The sequence below is a fragment of the Bos taurus genome, chromosome 2 (assembly GCF_002263795.3).
Source record: "Bos taurus isolate L1 Dominette 01449 registration number 42190680 breed Hereford chromosome 2, ARS-UCD2.0, whole genome shotgun sequence".
Classification (NCBI taxonomy): domain Eukaryota; kingdom Metazoa; phylum Chordata; class Mammalia; order Artiodactyla; family Bovidae; genus Bos; species Bos taurus.
The window spans coordinates 119,722,787-119,741,797 of NC_037329.1; the positions used below are offsets into that span (position 1 = coordinate 119,722,787).

A 19,011-nucleotide genomic window follows, 5' to 3' on the forward strand; every position below is an offset into this window, starting at 1 on the left:
AGCTACTTCAGTTTTATAAGAATGTTTTCCCAGGTGGGAAATGATAGAGAACATCTGACATGACATAAGAAAGATTAATCATGGAGGAGGAGGGGGCAGTGGCATCGTAGGGGAGAAGGTCCTACCCAGTGAGCAGAGCACTCAAGGGAAGAAAATAGGATTCCAAGCTGGATCACTCTGTCTGTGGTTTGAGGTGGGAGGAAGGAAAGGATGGTTGCAGATACAATTAGATTTTTTAGAGTTGGCCATACCTTAAATCTATTAAAAATCTAGCAGTAAGCACACAGATTATAGTGTGCCAGCAACCACTAATCAAATGTGGTTTCAGTTTTTATTATCAGTACATGAGTGTGGTAGTTAAGTGTTGGCTGACTTTTCAGATAATTGTGGTTAATCTGTTAGTAGTAAATTGGCTATATGGAACATCTTAGGTTCTGGGATTGTGGCCCTGTTTATATTAACGTCCTGAATATCCCTTGCTCTGAAAATTTTTTTATTGTATACTGCCTGTATACTGTATTGTATACACCATTTTTTGAAATGGTGTCTACAAATTGAGCTTATTTTTCAGTGAGGGCCAGCATAGTCAAGTATGTCTCAAGGATGTGAAATTCATTTTGCTACAGATGATGTGAAGTGAAGGAATCTGAGGGCAGGCACTGCAGCTACGTCTCTGTACATGTAAAAACTTCAAATACAAATAATCTTTATTTGACATGTGCTCTACATCCATGAGCATGTTGTTTAAATTTTTTTAGGTTCTTTTCTTTCCTGAAGGATGTTATGTTCTTGCTTTGATTCTGTATCAAAAATGATCATGATTCTAAAAAGGGAATGATCTTTGGTTCATGGAAACAGTTGAAAATTATTACTAGTAGGCTTCTGTGAATACAAATGCAAAGAAATTACCTTTAAAAAGAACCCTACTTTGATCATTTCTGAGGAGAACTTCAACTTTGTTCTTTACTAGGTTTGAAAACTGGCCACAATCCTCAGACACAGGAGGGTATCAGTCCAGTCTACCTCCTTGCTGCGGGAATGGGCATGTGATTGATTCAGGAATGAACGTGTGACCCGAATCAGTCCCAGCAACATAGTCCTGGGACTTTTGTGCAGAGCACCTGGGCACGAATTTCTCTCTCTTTTTTTTCCCCCACTCTAGTCTCTAAAAGAATGGGATATATTCTAGAGCTATTGGAGTCCTTGACACATGAAGAGAGAGGCTGCCCTGGTTTTGAAATTAATATTGAGGAAATCTGAAATCTGTCTCTCTACCTCTCTTCCCCACCCTCCCCCACTTCCATTCCTCCCTCCCTCTGCAAATTCAGATGAGCCTCTCAGTCTGATCAGAATGACTCAATTATGTAAGCTAATCAGTTACTTTAAAAAAGCCAATTCAAGTTTTTCTGTCTCTTGCAGCTAAAACAGTCATTATTAATACACTGAGTATATTTTAGAGACTTAAGTCAACATACAATAAAGAGTAAGGTTAAGAGAAAAGAAACCACTGTACAGAGTTACCAGTAAAATGTGTGTATTCTTTCACTAAATCTCAATAATCGTCTATTCCTTTCATGAACTCTGCTCTTGGAAGTTTCTGTCCAGTTCTTCTCTCTCTTAGGAACTCTTCCCTAGGGTTTGCTTTCCCACTTTTGCTTCTATCTACCTCTTGCCTGACTGTATTTGTTCCTGAGTTTCAGAACTTGGTGTGATAGTCTGCCAAATTCTCTTCCCTACCTCTGTACTCTTTCCTGGCGTCTAAATATTTGATATCTTGCTATGGAGAGTATTCTTGGTGGAAATCTGCTGAGTTCTGTGAATTGTCCCCACTCTAAGGGGAAGTGTGCCTGCTTCCTACTCTTCTTGGTGACTAGGCACAGAGGTTTGGTTGCATCAGGGTGAGGTTGTGGGTAGTTAGTTTCTTGTGGTGGCCATGAAGAAAAGAAAAGAGGGCATGTGTTACGAGACACCCAGAATTCTGTTTCAAGCCCTGCGATCTCTTAGGAACCATGTGCAGAAACCCTAAAGCCAGCCTCATCAGACCTCTGCACTCTGAGAGAAGTTCTTCTCCTGAGCCTAGGCCTGCCGCTGTATAGGCTCCTTGATGAATACAGATCGTTTCTCCAAGAGCCCTTTTTCCTTTTTTTCTTAAAATATTAAAAAAAAAAAAAAGCTGAACAATTTAAAAAGGGAGTTAATAGTTCTCCTAACTGCTCACAGGGAAATAGAAAGGAGAGATGGATCCTACTGTTCTGAGTTGTTAGAAACCTGTGTTTGAGTTGCTGTGATCTAAGCCAGGAAGCAGTTTGAAGTCTGAGTGGTGTCTAATGGAACGAATTGGCAGATAAGATTAAAATGGTTAAAAAATGTCAGTGGATACTGAGAAGGTAAGGTCTTTGAATGCTAACTCAAAGAACAGAGAATTAGTTTCTTTAGGGAAGAAAAAACCATGAAAAATTTTGAGTAAGAAGGTAATTTAATCAGATTTTTTTTTTTTTTAATTTCCGGAAATCTGTAAGATGGTGGCACTGAGAATACCAGGGAATTTGTGGAAATATAAGCACTCTTGTAAAAAAGACAAGTGAAGGACTTGGCAAAGCAGTATGCTTGGCAGCAGAAAGAGTCAAATTTGGTTGTGAGGTTTTGAGTTTGAAAGGCCTGGAAGAAAATGCTTGTGGTATTAATAAAAAAAGAGAAGAGGAAGGGGAAATGCTTTGAGGGGAAGGGCTAGAGTGGCTTTTGATGGTTTGAGTTTAGGTGATAGTAGCGCATGAGAGTGGAATCGTGTTGGAGACATTGTGCTAGGTTCTATGTTAAGTGCTGGGAATACAACATTGAACAAATGGGTGTGAAAAAGTCCCTGCTCTCATGGAGCTTGTGTTTCACTAGGAAAGACATAATAATGTACATACAATGCCATGGTCAATAGTGATAAGGACTGAAGAGGAAAAATAAAATAAGGAAGAGAGATGTGAATTTGGGGGTGGGGTTGAGATTTTACATAGGGTGACCAAAGAAGGCTTCATAGAGAAAGTGATGATGAGTAAGCACTGAAGGAAGTGAGGGTCCTTGTGAGGATCTTGGGGAACAGTGAATATATACCTAACTTGCTCAATGAGTAGTAGAGATGCTGAGGAGGGGAGTAATTGAAGTTGAAGTCTGAAGGATCACCAGGTAGGGGTAGAGCTCAGGTACGGCCTCTGCATCACTCAGGACCTGCGATTTAGCTCTGAGGGAGTCAGAAAGCCTTGCAGGATGTAGAGCAGAGAATTGACCTGATTTGACCACCTTTCATAGGCTCACTCTGACTGCTGTGTTGGGAGAAGACGAAAAGAGGACAAGAGTAGGAGCAGCCCCCTTACGAGGCTCTTGCCTGTATCTAGGTGAGAGATGATGGACCTGAACCAGGATGGAGGCCGTGGTGGCCACGAAGCTAGAGCTGATAGGATGAGTTGATGGCTGTGATGCAGGTTGGGGGAGAAGAGGAAGGAATTGATTGATTGATAAGGCTAACAAGAGTTTTGGCCTGAGTAACTGGAAGAAATGGGAATAGTTTTTTCTACTCTTGTTAACTGAATAAAAGGTACTTTTGGATTAACTACTATAGGCAAACAGAATTCCCAATTAACATATATACCTTTAAGAACATCTGTAATATGTCTTTAAATTGACAGGATCCCTGGTCCTGTTTTAAAATGAAAGAAGCATATTGGCAAGCCTTGTCAAGAACTCCCTGTGGAAATATCAATTGCTTTTCTTGGCTCCAAGGTATTTCCTGAACAGTGTATTATACTTTGTCCCAAGTGTGCCATTAAGGGATTTGAAAGTTTGTTAAAACATGTGTGGCAAGTGAGTGCCGTCACTTAAGCCCAGCCAGAGAAGCCAGGAAACGAAAAGCAGCTCCTCGTGGACTTTGTGACATGCATTACCTGTGAATCAGAGGCTCAGGTGGGTTAGGCAGGGCAGTATCTCCTGTGCACAAAGCCTCCAGCAGACTCTTGTAAACAGCCCTTTCAGTAGAAAGTGCCCGAGGACATAGGGATATGTAAATCTTCTCAGAGAAGCTCCATCCTACCAAGTTGATAACAACTCCCTGGCCCCCAGGAATGTCATAGAATTTATTTGCTTGGAACAGAATTTTCCAGTACTAATATAGACTTGCTCTTTTATGCGATTTAAAATAGTACTCTTCAGTGATGGCTTTTGTGTTCAGGGAACGGTTTTTTCTATATCGGTACACAGGGAGGCTATGAAATGTTTCATGTGTGGAGCTTGGGTAAGCCATCAAGATGAAAGGTTACTTGGCATTTTTCTTTAGGATTCTGTTTAAATTGGTTACAGGTACTCTGTTGCTCACCAGTTTTGAAATGCATTATATTAATTCTAAAAAAGATGGGGAAGAAAAAAACTAATATGAGTTTTGAAGTCACAGGTTTCTTCATTCTGGTGAGTTTGGGTTGCTCTCTGCAGTTGATCACGTATACCACTCAGTGTAGACATCACCCACCCCTCTTCTAAAAAACAGAGACATCACTTTGCTGACAAGTCAAAGCTATGGTTTTTCCAGTAGTCACGTATGAATGTGAGAGTTGGACCATAAAGAAAGCTGAGCACCAAAGAATTGATGCTTTTGAAGTGTGGTGTTGGAGAGGACTCTAGAGAGTCCCTTGGACTGCAAGGAGATCCAACCAGTCCATCCTAAAGGAAATCTGTCCTGAATATTCATTGAAAAGACTGATGCTGAAGCTGCAACTCCAGTACTTTTGCCACCTGATGTGAAGAACTGACTCATGGGAAAAAACCCTGATGCTGGAAAAGGTTGAGGCAGGAGGAAAAGGGGACCACAGAGGATGAGGTGGTTGGATGGCATCACTGACTTGATAGACATGAATTTGAGCAAGCTGTGGGAGTTGGTGATGCACAGGGAAGCCTGGAGTGCTGCAGTCCATGGGGTCACAGAGAATCAGATACGACTGAGCAAACTGAACTGACTGACCCCCTTCTAAGGGATGGATTGGTACTTCACACTGCGGGAAGCGGTGCTTGCATCTTGGCTTTCTCTTCATCTAGGCATTCATGGTTTTTCTAGCTAAAACTGTTGTTTTCAAATTGGTGACAGTGTACTTTATGGTTACATTTGGGTTTATATTGAAACTGGGGTTATAATTTAGATATAAAGGTTTAGAATTATTTCAGAAAAATGCATTTATGTAAACATCTTATGGTTTTATTCATTTGCATGTATACTTATGTTTGTGTCTTGTGATAAGTTTCTTCTCTGGTAAAATAACCAAGTTTCCAGACAGGGCAGTCATGGAGGGCAGTGCAGTATGGTGTAGACAAGCATACTCGCTTTTCCTGAAGGAGAACGTGCATTCTCTTGTCTCCCTCTTCTGCACATGTGTCCTTCCCCAGCTTAGTCCCCTTTTCATGTGTTCACCTGTCCGAATCCTGAGGGAGGTGGGGTGTGAAGTGAATAAGCCAGGTTGGGAGTTGAGTGAATCTGTTTTCTACTTTTCCCTCAGTCTTGATCTGTTTCACAAAGGGCTGGACCAGTTTCTATTCATTTTGCTGTACATTCTTGCTGGTATTTGGTGTTATCAGAATATTTAGATTTTGCCCATCTGTGGGTCTGTAGGGATATCTCATGGTGATTTTAATTTGTATTTCTGTGATGACTTAATGAGGCTGAGCTTCTTTCCATGTTTATTGGCTGTTTGGCAATAAAGATTCACTATTTTGTTAAGGGCCTTTAAGCCTTTTCCCCATTTGTCTATTGGATTGTCTTTCACTGATCTATAGTTGTTCTCTATGTATTCTGGATTATGAGCACTGCCATGGCTTATCTTTTTAAATTTCTTTTACATTACTGTAGGATAAAAGGAAAATTTAATTTTAATGGAGTTGAATTTATCATTATTTTCTTTCATGGCAGTGCTTTTTGGTTATGTTTGAAATGTATTTCCCTATGTATTTTCTAAAATTCTGCCAGCCTTTTAGATTAGCGTCTTCCTTAGCCATTTCCCCATCACATGGTTGCACAGGGTCTCTGATTTAGCAAGTGTTCTTGTTTTCAAATTAGGGATGTTCCTTAAGGCCTTTTGCCATTCCTTTGTTAACACTGGGCTTCTGTTCCCTTTAAATTACATAAGTCATGCTGTACTCACTGTCCTTTTCCAAAACGTGTATCTTTTCTTCTCTTTGTCTCTGGTCTCAAGATTCTGGGCTTAGGCCTATTCCTTTCAGAGGTAAGCTTCTTGGAACCTCCTCTCAATTTCATCCCTGACGGGTTCTCAGGGTCCAGGTCCTACTGAAGAGGCCACATTAATGCTGTCCAGCCTCCAGAGATTGCAGCCTGTTGGAAAAAGGGGATCACCTTTTCCTTTCATTACACTACCACCCTGTCTCCAAAAGGAGACAATAGGGAGATTACAGATGTATCCATGGTAAAACTAACTGCAGGGTGTGTTTGACGAACATTTCTCTGTGTGTGTGTATGCACGTCCTTTTGTATTTTTACTGTTTGCTTTTATGAGCAGAGTTTTGTCATGCTTATCCTATCCCGTTTATGGAATAAGACTGAAAGTGAAAAAGTTTTGTGTGACCCAGTGATTTGGTTCCCGCACAAACCTGTTTCTGTCCTGTCCTCCAGAGACTAGACTAAACCTCCAAGAGAGAAATAGCCCCAGTTGCAGTGTGCACCGGAGAAGGCAATGGCACCCCACTCTAGTACTCTTGCCTGGAAAATCCCATGGATGGAGGAGCCTGGTAGGCTGCAGTCCTTGGTGTCGCTAAGAGTCAGGGACGACTGAGCGACTTCATTTTCACTTTTCACTTTCATGCGTTGAAGAAGGAAATGGCAACCCACTCCAGTGTTCTTGCCTGGAGAATCCCAGGGACGGGGGAGCCTGGGGGTTGCACAGAGTCGGACATGACTGAAGTGACTTAGCAGTAGCAGCAGCAGCAGTGTGCACTCTCAGAATAGTAAGTGCAGGCAGCTGCCTTGTTCCCTCAGGTCTGTGGAGGAAACCTGAGGAAGTTTTAAAGTCCTCAGTTAACCAGGTCAGTAATGTATCCATTTTCCTAAGGCCTCCCTCCTTTCACCCTGAGCTCAGAGCTTTCCAAAATACTGATCAATCTAAACTAGTAGCCTCCAGCACTAGACATTTCATATTGTACAAATATAAATTGTATTATATCCTCACAGAGCATTTACTATCTACTTGTAGATGTGTGTTTTTCTGTGGAGAAAGGGTTTACAGCTTTCATGTGATTATCAGAGGGAATGAAAATTATCACAGGGAATTCTTAGTATGTCATCTCTGTGAAACTTCAAAATTGAGAACCGCTGAACTAGACTTTTCCAACTTTTTCAAGATCAGTCCCACAGAAGAAGGCCTGTAACTTTACAGATCCAGGAAAAATTGGGCTGCTATTTTCTAACCCTCGTACTCTTGTGTCTGGAAACTATTCTGAAAACTCTCTTGCATCCTGATAGTCTTTTATATTCCTTTTTTCAATTTTCTACCCTTTTATCCATCTGTTTATTCCTTAAACATTGAGCACCTAGATTGACTATGCAAGTTGCTGTAGAATAATCAGATATATAATTGGCGAACATATAATCTTTAATAGATGAGGAAAATCACATGCATAGATAATACCTGTGCTTGTGTTCAGTCACTAAGTTGTGTCCACTCTGTGTGACCCCAAGACTGTAGCCTGCCAGGCTCCTCTGTCCATGGGATTTCCTGGGCAAGAATCTTAGAGTGAGTTGCCGTTTCCTTCTCCAGGGAATCTTCCTGACTCACGGATTGAACCCTCATCTCCTGCATTGGCAGGCGGATCCTTTATCACTGAGCCACCTGGGAAGTCCATAGATACACTGTAGTGAAAGAAAAGGAAAGTCCAGTAGAGGAGGTGCGTATGAATTGCTTTTGGACTTTAGAAAAGGATACCTGCCTCTGTTCTGGGGCAAGTACCAAGGCGTGAGGAGGAAGTGAAAGACTATGTGGTGGATTCTAGGGTTATAGAATCCAAACGATTTGGGTCTTTAGAGATGGGTGGATTTTAGATATGTGTAGATGTTAAAGAAACCTGAGCACCGAAGAATTGATGCTTTTTAACTGTGGTGTTGGAGAAGACTCTTGAGAGTCCCTTGGACAGCAAGGATATCAAACCAGTCAATCCTAAAGGAAATCAGTCCTGAATATTCATTGAAAGGACTGATGCTGAAGCTGAAGCACCAATACTTTGGCAACCTGATGTGAAGAACTGACTAATTGGAAAAGACCTTGATGCTGAGAAAGAATGAAGGCAGGAGGAGAAGGGGGTGACAGGGAATGAGATGGTTGGATGGCATCATCGACTCAATGGACATGAGTTTGAGCAAGCTTGGGGAGTTGGCGATGGATAGGGAAGCCTGGCGTGCTGCTGCAGTTTATGGGGTTGCAAAGAATCAGACACGACTGAGCGACTGAACTGAACTGAGATGTTAAATGCAGTCATCTCTGGTTCTTTATTCATTCAAATGCGACTTGAGTATATATGTGACCTAGCCTTGGTCACTTTATGGAGTTTATATTTATCAGGGCAGGTGGATTCTGAACAGGTCATTTTCTAATTAATTGCTATTTATTCATTCATTCAACAAATACTTGAGTGGCTACTAAATGTTTTTCCCAACTCTTAGAATATAGCAGTAAAGAAAATAACCTCTGTGCTCATGAAACCCACATCCTAGTTGAGAGACAGAAAGTAGGTAAATATATAATAAATTGCCAGGTAGTAATAAGTGCAGTGATGAGAAATAACAGTGAGGTGGGGCTGTTTCAGTTAATGTGATTAAGGTAGGCCTCTCTGAGAGGAGGATATTTGAGCAGAGACTTAATCAGAACGAAGATAGCAATTCCTGTGAATAGCTGGACAGAGAGTTTCTTGATAGAGGGAATAGCAAATGTTAAAATCTCAAGATGAAGATGTTTATGTTCTAGGAACAGCAAGGAGATCTCTGGGATTGGAGTGTAATTTGCAAAGGAAGAAACTGTAGAAGATGAGAGTGGAAAAGTAGATATGGGCCAGATTGGACAAGACACCATGGCCTGGTGATGGATTGATGTTGGGAAGCTATTGGGAGAATGACATGGTGTGATTTGTTTTAAAAAGACAACTCTATCTCCTTTGGTCCAAAATAGAAGTCGGGAGACTGGTTGTCATAGTAGTTCCACAAGGACATAAAGGTTGCTTGGATTTGTACAGTGACAGTCGAAACATCACGAAGCTATATTTTCAGGGAAGGATCAGTGGGCTATCTTGTTGGATTGGATGTGGGTGTGTGAGGGAGACAGTCAAGAGTGATGTCCCAGTTTGGTGCCGTCTGCCAAGAGGCAGCACTGGGAGAGGGGTGGGATCAGGTGGGGACCAAGGGTTCTTGTTTGAGGTGCCAGCTGACATCCAGATGATGTTAAGTAGGCAAATGGATATGAATCTGGAATTCAGGGAATGGTTGAGGCTAGGGTTTTAATTTTTTGGAGTTAATGGCATATAGAGAGATTTAAAGCCACGAGACTGGGTGAAATCATCTAGGGAGTGAGTGTAAATGATCCCCTCCCTAGTGGTGTTTAATATCTTCCTCTGTTCCTTAATCACGTCAGATTCAAGTTCAACTAGGGGAAAATACTTCACAGATAGTGGTATGTACTTCCTAATTATAGTACATCAGGAAGCAATTTGGTTCTTTCTCTTTTTTATGATATTTGTATTAATCAGTGGGTTCAGGTATTGCTGTTGTGGTCTATCTGTTATAAAATTCCATCCCCATCAGCATTTAGCAACCGTTCATGATCATTTTTGGAATCCATCATGTCAATAGGGATAGCAGAAAGGTGTTAATGGATGTCTTTCCTTCCTTCTTAATTAGCTGAAATTCTTCTGTAAAGAAGCACTTTACCTCATCAGCTGTTTGGTTAGCCTGAGGTACAGTTTGTACAGGAAAGGTAGGATGAATGTTTAGAATTTCCTAAGGTTGACCAGAGACACCTCTTTCATGATGATTTCTGAGTCCTTTTGATGAGACTCCAGTAGCCTGTAAGTGCTTCCTTGTTTTTCACATATGACAAGATCTTCCAGGTTCATCTTGTTGATTTCTTTTTCTAGACTTGAATTAGCCATTTCTCTAAGGAGTTGCACAGCCCTCACTCTTAATCAATATGTGGTATGGAAGGGTTAGAGTGCCTTTTGTATCCTATGACCTTCAGGTGATCTTTTCCCCCCATAACATTTATTCTAATGGGTACTGTGATAATAAAAATAGAATGAAAATACTTTAAAAATGCAGTGTATTGATTTATATTTTAACTACACAGTTTTGAATGACTTGATTTATACATTAAACCCTACTACCTTAACAGCATTTTCTGCTTTAGTAACTCAAAATTGAAATTAGTGCCTAAAACACTAATTCTTGAGTATAGCTAATCTAAACCATGGAGATTATCGCAAAATCAGAACTGGGTTGATTTTGAAATGTGCTCTTCAGTTAAGCTTGCTGTACTCTGGTTATTGTTTCCCACTGGGCTCTTCTTCCCATTGACTCTTCCTTGAACTTAGCGTGTATAAGCCAAAGCATAATTCTTCATATGTAGGTAGGCAGAATCATGGTGATTACAGAATTCTTTTTATAGATTACTCACACACTTATATACCCATACAAAGACTACGTTTCAGTGTGGGATAGTTAAGCCTTCACACTGTATAAAGTCCATATTCTGGTTAGCCCTCTAATATTTTCTCCATGGTCTATAGGAACCAAATCCTTTGTGGAAACCATTAGCAGCAGAAATAAAAACATAATACAGTGTAATTCAGGTATGACCTAAATCAAATCCCTTATGATTATACAGTGGAAGTGACAAATAGATTTAAGGGACTAGATCTGATAGATAGAGTGCCTGTGAACTATGGACAGAGGTTCGTGACATTGTACAGGAGACAGGTATCAAGACCATCCCCAGGAAAAAGAAATGCGAAAAAGCAAAATGGCTATCTGAGGAGGCCTTACAAATAGCTTTGAAAAGAATAGAAGCGAAAAGCAAAGGAGAAAAGAAAAGATATACCCATTTGAATGCAGAGTTCCAAAGAAAAGCAAGGAGAGAGAAGAAAGCCTTTCTAAGCGATCAATGCAAAGAAATAGAGGAAAACAATAGAATGGGAAAGACTAGAAATCTCTTCAATAAAATTATAGATACCAAGGGGACATTTCATGCAAAGATGAGCTCGATAAAGGACAGAAATGGTATGGACCTGACAGAAGCAGAAGATATTAAGAAGAGGTGGCAAGAATACACAGAACTGTACAAAAAAAAAAATCTTCACGACCCAGATAATCACAATGGTGTGATCACTGACCTAGAGCCAGACATCCTGGAATGTGAAGTCAAGTGGGCCTTAGGAAGCATCACTACAATCAAAGCTAGTGGAGGTGATGGAATTCCAGTTAAGCTATTTAAAATCCTAAAAGATGATGCTGTGAAAGTGCTGCACTCAATATGTCAACAAATTTGGAAAACTCAGCAGTGGCCACAGGACTGGAAAAGGTCAATTTTCATTCCAATCCCAAAGAAAGGCAATGCCAAAGAATGCTCAAACTACCGCACAATTGCACTCATCTCACACGCTAGTAAAGTAATGCTCAAAATTCTCCAAGTTCCAGATGTTCAAGCTGGTTTTAGAAAAGGCAGAGGAACCAGAGATCAAAGTGCCAACATCTGCTGGATCACTGAAAAAGCAAGAGAGTTCCAGAAAAACATCTATTTCTGCTTTATTGACTATGCCAAAGCCTTTGACTGTGTGGATCACAATAAACTGTGGAAAATTCTGAAAGAGATGGGAATAGCAGACCACCTGACCTGCCTCTTGAGAAACCTATATGCAGGTCAGGAAACAACAGTTAGAACTGAACATGGAACAACGGACTGGTTCCAAATAGGAAAAGGAGTACGTCAAGGCTGAATATTGTCACCCTGCTTATTTAACTTATATGCAGAGTACATCATGGGAAATGCTGGGCTGGAGGAAGCACAAGCTGGAATCAATATTGCCGGGAGAAATATCAATAACCTCAGATATGCAGATGACACCAAGTGAAGTGAAGTTGCCCAGTCGTGTCCGATTCTTTGCGACCCCATAGACTACAGCCTACAAGGCTCCTCTGTCCACGGAATTTTCCAGGCAAGAGTACTGGAGTGGGTTGCCATTTCCTTCTCCAGGGGATCTTCCTGACCCAGGGATTGAACCCAGGTCTCCCACATTACAGGCAGACACTTTACCTAGTGAAGAGGAACTAAAAAGCCTCTTGATGAAAGTGAAAGAGGAGAGTGAAAAAGTTGGCTTAAAGCTCAACATTCAGAAAACGAAGATCATGGCATCTGGTCCCATCACTTCATGAGAAATAAATGGGGAAACAGTGGCTGACTTTATTTTTCTGGGCTCCAAAATCACTGCAAATGGTGATTGCAGCCATGAAATTAAAAGACACTTGCTCTTTGGAAGGAAAGTTATGACCAACCTAGATAGCATATTCAAAAACAGAGACATTACTTTGCCAACAAAGGTCCGTCTAGTCAAGGCTATGGTTTTTCCAGTAGTCATGTGTGGATGTGAGAGTTGGACTATAAAGAAAGCTGAGTTCCAAATTGATGGTTTTGAACTGTGATGTTGGAGAAGACTCTTGAGAGTCCCTTGGACTTCAAGGAGATCCAATCAGTCCATCCTAAAGGAGATCAGTCATTGGTGTTCATTGGAAGGTCTGATGTTGAAGCTGAAACTCTAATACTTTGGCTACCTGATGCGAAGAGCTGACTCATTTAAAAAGACCCTGATGCTGGGAAAGATTGAGGGCAGGAGAAGAAGGGGATGACAGAGGATGAAATGGTTGGATGGCATCACCAACTCAATGGACATGAGTTTGGGTGGACTCCGGGAGTTGGTGATGGACAGGGAGGCCTGGCATGCTGCAGCTCATGGGGTCGTGAAGAGTCAGACACGAATGACTGACTGAACTGAACTGAACTGAACTGAAAGGCCTGGAACCTTTGTTTACCATCTTTCCAGAAACTGCATTTTACCTTCTAGTTTAACTCTGGCATGTCAGTTGTTTCCTCTCACCCCTGCCCCCAGCACTCCTCTCTCTGAGATGAGGTGTGTAAGGCATGACTCTTAGAAAAGAACAGTAGACCAGTGATCGTGTGTAGCCACCATGCTTAGATACGGGGTACACATGTGTACCTCCTGCCTGTGTTTTGGGCTGTTCTGACAGTGCCTGAGGTTGTGTTAATTCTGAGGATGATCAGGGGCAGATCTTCCTAAATGTTATTGAATTTGCTGGGCACGTTTAAGGAAATTGAGTGAGTCTGCTGATTTGAGAGATGACAGGTTCTTTTTCTTCTCTAATTTGTTAGTGAGTACTGTCTTTTGAATGATATGCTCTGGGTCAGGTGTGTAACCAGGACTTACGTATCAAGGTGAAGTGCACATAGAGGAGAACTGGTTTTGTAAATTGTGTATTAATTTCAAACTTAGCTGTTGCTTCAGTCTTATATATTCTCATACAGTAAAGGGTCTGAGGGGTATCTCTTCAGCTAGTTCTGGCTTAGCCAGTTGAGCTTTTCTTTTCTTTTTTTTTACTATCAAAGAAAAAAAGTCTTGTTTGTTTGGAAATAATGAACAAACGTGGAAATAATGAACAAATTAATGAATGACCAAGTGAATAAATCAGTGAATCTGACAAGAGTCAAAACAAGGCAAGAGTTGAAAGAAAATTTCATTAAATATATTCAGAAATTGGAAATCAAGTTTTCAAAAGATTTTATTAAAAGGCACCATTTGCTCAGAGAAGTTCACCATTTCTTACAATTATTTCTGTTATGACGTTTTCATGAAGTCAAATATTTTAAAACTTTGGGAATATATTTTTAGAGTCTATATTTTGATGGTGTGAATATCTTTGGAGTATTTTATTTTGATTTTTTTTGGTGGATATTATAATATTCTTTGTCTGGGGACAGTTGTGTTAATTGGAATCTGTCACATTATAGTGTTTAGAGAGAGATGTTTTTTGATAACTTTTTCTGCCTGTATAAAATGAAGATCTTTCATTAAGTGTGATCTTTTTGTGATCTAATTTGAACATTAATCTGGTTTGTTGAAAGCAAGCATTTAATTTGAAACCTCAAAGTTAAACTCAGGAAAATATTCAGTTTAGTCGCTCAGTCGTGTCTGACTCTTTGTGACCCCATTGACTGCAGTACCCCAGGCCTCCCTGTCCATCACCAACTCCCAGAGCTTGCTCAAACTCATGTCCATTGAATTGGTAATGCCATCCAACCATCTCATCCTCTGTCGTCCCCTTCTCCTCCTGTCTTCAATCTTTCCCAGCATCAGGGTCTTTTCCAATGAGTCAGTTCTTCCCATCAGGTGGCCAAAGTATTGGAACTTCAGCTTCAGCATCAGTCCTTCCAATGAATATTCAGGACTGATTTCCTTTAGGATTGACTGCAAGGATTGATCTCCTTGCAGTCCAAGAGACTCTCAAGAGTCTTCACCACCACCACAGTTTAAAAGCATCAATTCTTTGGCACTCAACTTTCTTTATGGTCCAACTCTCACATCCATACATGACTATTGGGAAAACCATAGCTTTGACTAGATGGACCTTTGTTGGCAAAGTAATGTCTCTGCTTCTTAATACGCTGTCTAGGTTGGTTATAGCTTTACTTCCAAGGAGCAAGAGTCTTTTAATTTCATGGCTGCAGTCATCATCTGCAGTGATTTTGGAGCCCAGGAAAATAACGTCTGTCACTGTTTCCATTGTTTCCCATTCTATTTGCCATGAAGTGATTAGACCTCTCGATTATAGACACGTAGGGAAACCGCTAGAAGCTCTCTCACTTCACTCAGGTCTCTGCTCAAATGTCGCTTCATCCAGGAGGCATCTACCCTAACCACCTTACTGGTAAACCAGCCTCAGTCTCCAGTGTCTATGTATGCTTTTTCATTAGCGTTAAACTTTTTGCTGTTTACACTGCTGCATCTTTGCCACTTAGAATAGTGCCTGGCACCATGAAAGGTATTCCATAATGGTTTGTTGAATGAGTAAATTGTTTACCGTCTGTCTCCCCAATAGAATTCAGGCCTCATAAGGATGCCTGGCACAAGTTTGGCCTTCTAGCATTTGCTTGAAAGAATGAAGTGAATGTAATACCAATAGTATTCAAATTCACGTGTGTGTGTGTGTGTGTGTGTGTGTGTGTGTGCTGGTCAGTCGCTTCAGTTGTGTCCGACTCTTTGCGACTCGATGGACTGCTGCCCTTCAGGCTCCTCTGTCTGTGGGATTCTCTAGGTAAGAATACTTGAGTGGGTTGCTGTGCCCTTCTTCATATATATGTATATGATATGTATATGTATATATATACATATATGATCACATCTTGGTTATATGTTTAAACTGCACATAGATTTCTCATCCAGAAATGGATTGTTGGAAGGATGTAGTCTCTAAGTAAAGTCTAGAACCAACACAGTCTGCTATCTTTTTTGCTAATGTGGATAGGCAGGTTTACATACAGGGTCACCTTTTTTTCAGTGGCTAAATAACACTGGTATATGTTAGTATCATGCTGATAGAAATCAAAGGGTACTGTCATGTGAGTATCACGTGACCAACTCATTGAATGGATTAGTAGTGAATTCTTTTCTCTTTGCTTCATTTTTTAAAGTTGAAAAAGTTTGTCATTCTTATTTCTAGTGTAAATGTCTGTTAGTTGTGTGCTTTCTATGCTGATCTCAGGTCTCAAAATGGAGGTTGAGGGCTTATATTTTTTATGAGAACATTTCATAAACTCTTGTTCACATTGGATTTTGTTTCTGTTTCATTTTACATTCTTGTGGTTTCATTTGGGAATGCAGTAACATACTGTGTTGACTTCTATCATTTCTCAACATCGTGGTTGGTCCCATGTGATGAACCCTTGTGAAGCAGGGTGGTACTTCTGGTATTCAGGTCCTTTGTGGGAGAGGGGATGAAAGTATATGTCAGAAAACTGAGAAGTGGATATAGCATTAATCTTGGGCATATTGAAGAGCTGGGTTGATCATAAGGCAGTCTGTACATCTGGAAAATAAAGATTCTTTTTCAAACTACATGGTGAGTATCTACTGCTTTCAAATGTGCAGATTTTTCCTTAGGAAAGAAGAATGAAGACAGAAGAATCTGCACCTTCCCTTTTTCTCCTCCAGTGATTTAGCAGAACATTTCAATTTTCTTCAGGTAATTAAACCGGAGAGCAATGACAAGGAAACAGAAGGTGCCTATGAGTCCGATCTCCCTGAGGAGCTCTGTGGAAGCCAGCTTCCGCAACAGTCCCTGAAAGGCTATAATGACAGCCCTGATGTCATTATAGAGGCGCAGTTTGATGACAGCGACTCAGAAGATGGACATGGCAACACTCAAAATGCTCTGGTTGATGGTGTTAAGAAACTCTCAGTGTGTGTGCAGGAAAAAGGTGAGTACAGGACGGCTTTCTGACATTTTATTTGGTAGATTGTCTTAAGTATTGGAATTCTTTCTGTGCCACAGAATTCATCACACAGTACAATTGGTGTCTTTCTAGTTTTTAACCTGTGGCAGCTTTTAGGAAAGGGGGATCTTTGACAGGCTTCAGCTGCTGTTTATGAGGCAGGAACAAACTGCTGCTGGTGATTTGTGTGGTCAGTGGCTGCTGTTGTCACAACAGCTGTTGTCCTAGGGGGCTTTGCATTGTGTTGATAGCTCACCTTGATTTTCCTGTGATGAGTCCAATCCCACCCTGTGGTTGATGGGAACAGAATTAAACCATTAAATCCTTCCCCCCAAAAAGCACTTCATTTTACCCTAGAATTTGCTTTAATTTTAACTCAGAACATTTTGTCCTTAGTGGTGGGAATGAAAAATGAAAAGTGTTTGCAAGTGAAAATGTTAGTCACTCAGTTGTGTCTGACTCTTGCAACCCCAGGGACTATATAGCCCACCAGGTTCCTTTGTGCTTGGAATTCTCCAGGCAAGAATACTGGAGTGGGTAGCCATTCCGTTCTCCAGGGGATCTTCCCAACCTGGGTCTCCTGCATTGCAGGGAGATTCTTTACCATCTGAGCCACCAGGGAAGCCCAGTGGTGGGAATGGATCACTTTACATGTGATAAGTAGATGATCCGTACAGAGTTTCGATTGTAAACTTTTAGAAAAGCTAGTCTTATTTTCTCTGATCAAAATTTAAACCATGAGTCCCCTGGATGCTGAAAAAGCAATTGCAGACATTTAGGGGAGGAGCTGTGACCAAAGACCCTACCTGAGTGCACTCTGAGAAACTTAAGGGAAAGGAGCAAAAACTGGAATATTTCAATGAATAGATTTCTAGAAGGTTTTAAGTGCAGGGAATCTGTTTTCTAGCCAGATTGAGTTTTATGTATGTCGTGAAATGGAAAAAATTGACCTGGCTAGGCCAACTAGATTATGAGGTTTTTTTAATCAGGAAGAAGTTTCTGGCACAGCCCCCATGAAAGGCTGGAAGAAATGCCAGAAGATTACTAAAGGAGGATGTTGAGCAGACACGCTGTGATAGAGACTGGTGAGCACAGTTCTCTGACTCCTGAAGAAAGTTGGAGGTGATTTCAGGAAGTGACTGCATATAAGGATCGTCCTGTGTCTCCACTGCTGATGAGGGAGTGATCTGGGGCAGCAAGCATTTTCTGAAAGCATATGTTGTGTTCTGGTGCCAAGTACTGCTCATCCAGAAGGACTTTCCAACTTTGAAATTCTGTCTGAATGAGGAGGCCACTGCTTCCTCACTGCCCTACCAGGTGTGCTGACCTGAGGACACCCAGGTTCTTTCTGTTTTTTGTGGCCTGTTTAGAGACAACTAGTGGTTTCACTGTTCACGGCCCAGCCGATTTCATTTGGATGTTATTCCTTGAAAATTCATTCTTCTGATGTTTCTTCTTTTTTCTTTCAAAAATAGTTGGATACTGTGACCCTCTTTTGAGAGTACATGTGTATCATAATGGCATTAATACTGTGAGTCATGTCTTTGTGGGAAGACCCTAAATAGTTAAATCGTTTATCAACAAGGTCACCGAGAGAGATACTTGAAGGACAAAGCCAAGGGGGGTTAGTACTTTGGAATTGAGGGGGTAATTATCCCAAAACTACTTTGTGGAATCCTTGCTCAGGTGATTGAAGTTGGTAGACCTCAGTAGCCTCTTTTCCCCCAGGCTCCAAGTTGAAGAGTTAAGATGCCTCAGTTTCTCATTAGTGGTTGGTACCAATACAAGCACAAGGAAGTACTGATGGATGGAAGTGATGGCAGAATTGATGCCTGGGGTGGATATTAGTAATCCACTTTGCTCTTTGTTTGGGAAATTCTGATGCTGGACCTACTCTTGATTTGTCATCTGGTCCCTCCATCTCTGTTGCAAGTAAGTATCATTGAGTGTTTTGCAAGTCCACTGTAAGCAGTGTTTTCCTTACTCTTTTTATGGTCTTCCTATCCTACTGTTATTTATATTGCTTCCTTACTGGCCCTGACTGAGGGAACAGCCTTAATCCTTCCCTCAGTATCTGGTACCAATTTCTCTTTCCCGCTAGCCTCTAAATAGAGAGACTTGGTGAAACCGCATGGCTGTTTCTCATTTCTTGCCCTCTTGATATTTAGGAAAATTGCAATTTGCTCTTTTAAATATCATGGTGTTTTTAGAATATTTCAACCAGCTTCTCTTCTCTGGATAATATAAAATCTGGTTACAGTTAGGATGTTAGTACTTTTTGCACCATTTAAGGGTTTGAAATTTGTTATTGAAACAAACCATAACCTTAAGAACATCATAAACTTTTCCTATGACTTCTAGAAAGGTTCTTTGCTTTGTCTTCTAGTTACAGATTGTGTATTATCCTAATCACACTTATGTGCAGAAGAGGGGTTTT

At 40.9% G+C, this 19,011-nt stretch overlaps 1 protein-coding gene across 8 annotated transcripts in view; it reads left to right on the plus strand.

The window, feature by feature from the left end:
* The window catches only part of DIS3L2 (DIS3 like 3'-5' exoribonuclease 2), a 361,295-nt gene that overhangs the window by 92,327 nt on the left and 249,957 nt on the right, over window positions 1–19,011 (plus strand). For all 8 annotated transcript variants that reach the window (XR_009490563.1, XR_003038041.2, XM_025001739.2 and 5 more), the window contains exon 6: window positions 16,325–16,559. Coding sequence is in view for 6 of the 8 variants with exons in the window: in XM_025001739.2 (XP_024857507.1) it covers window positions 16,325–16,559 (235 nt within the window). In the remaining 2 variants the exon portion in view is untranslated. The remainder of the gene's footprint in view (window positions 1–16,324; window positions 16,560–19,011) is intronic.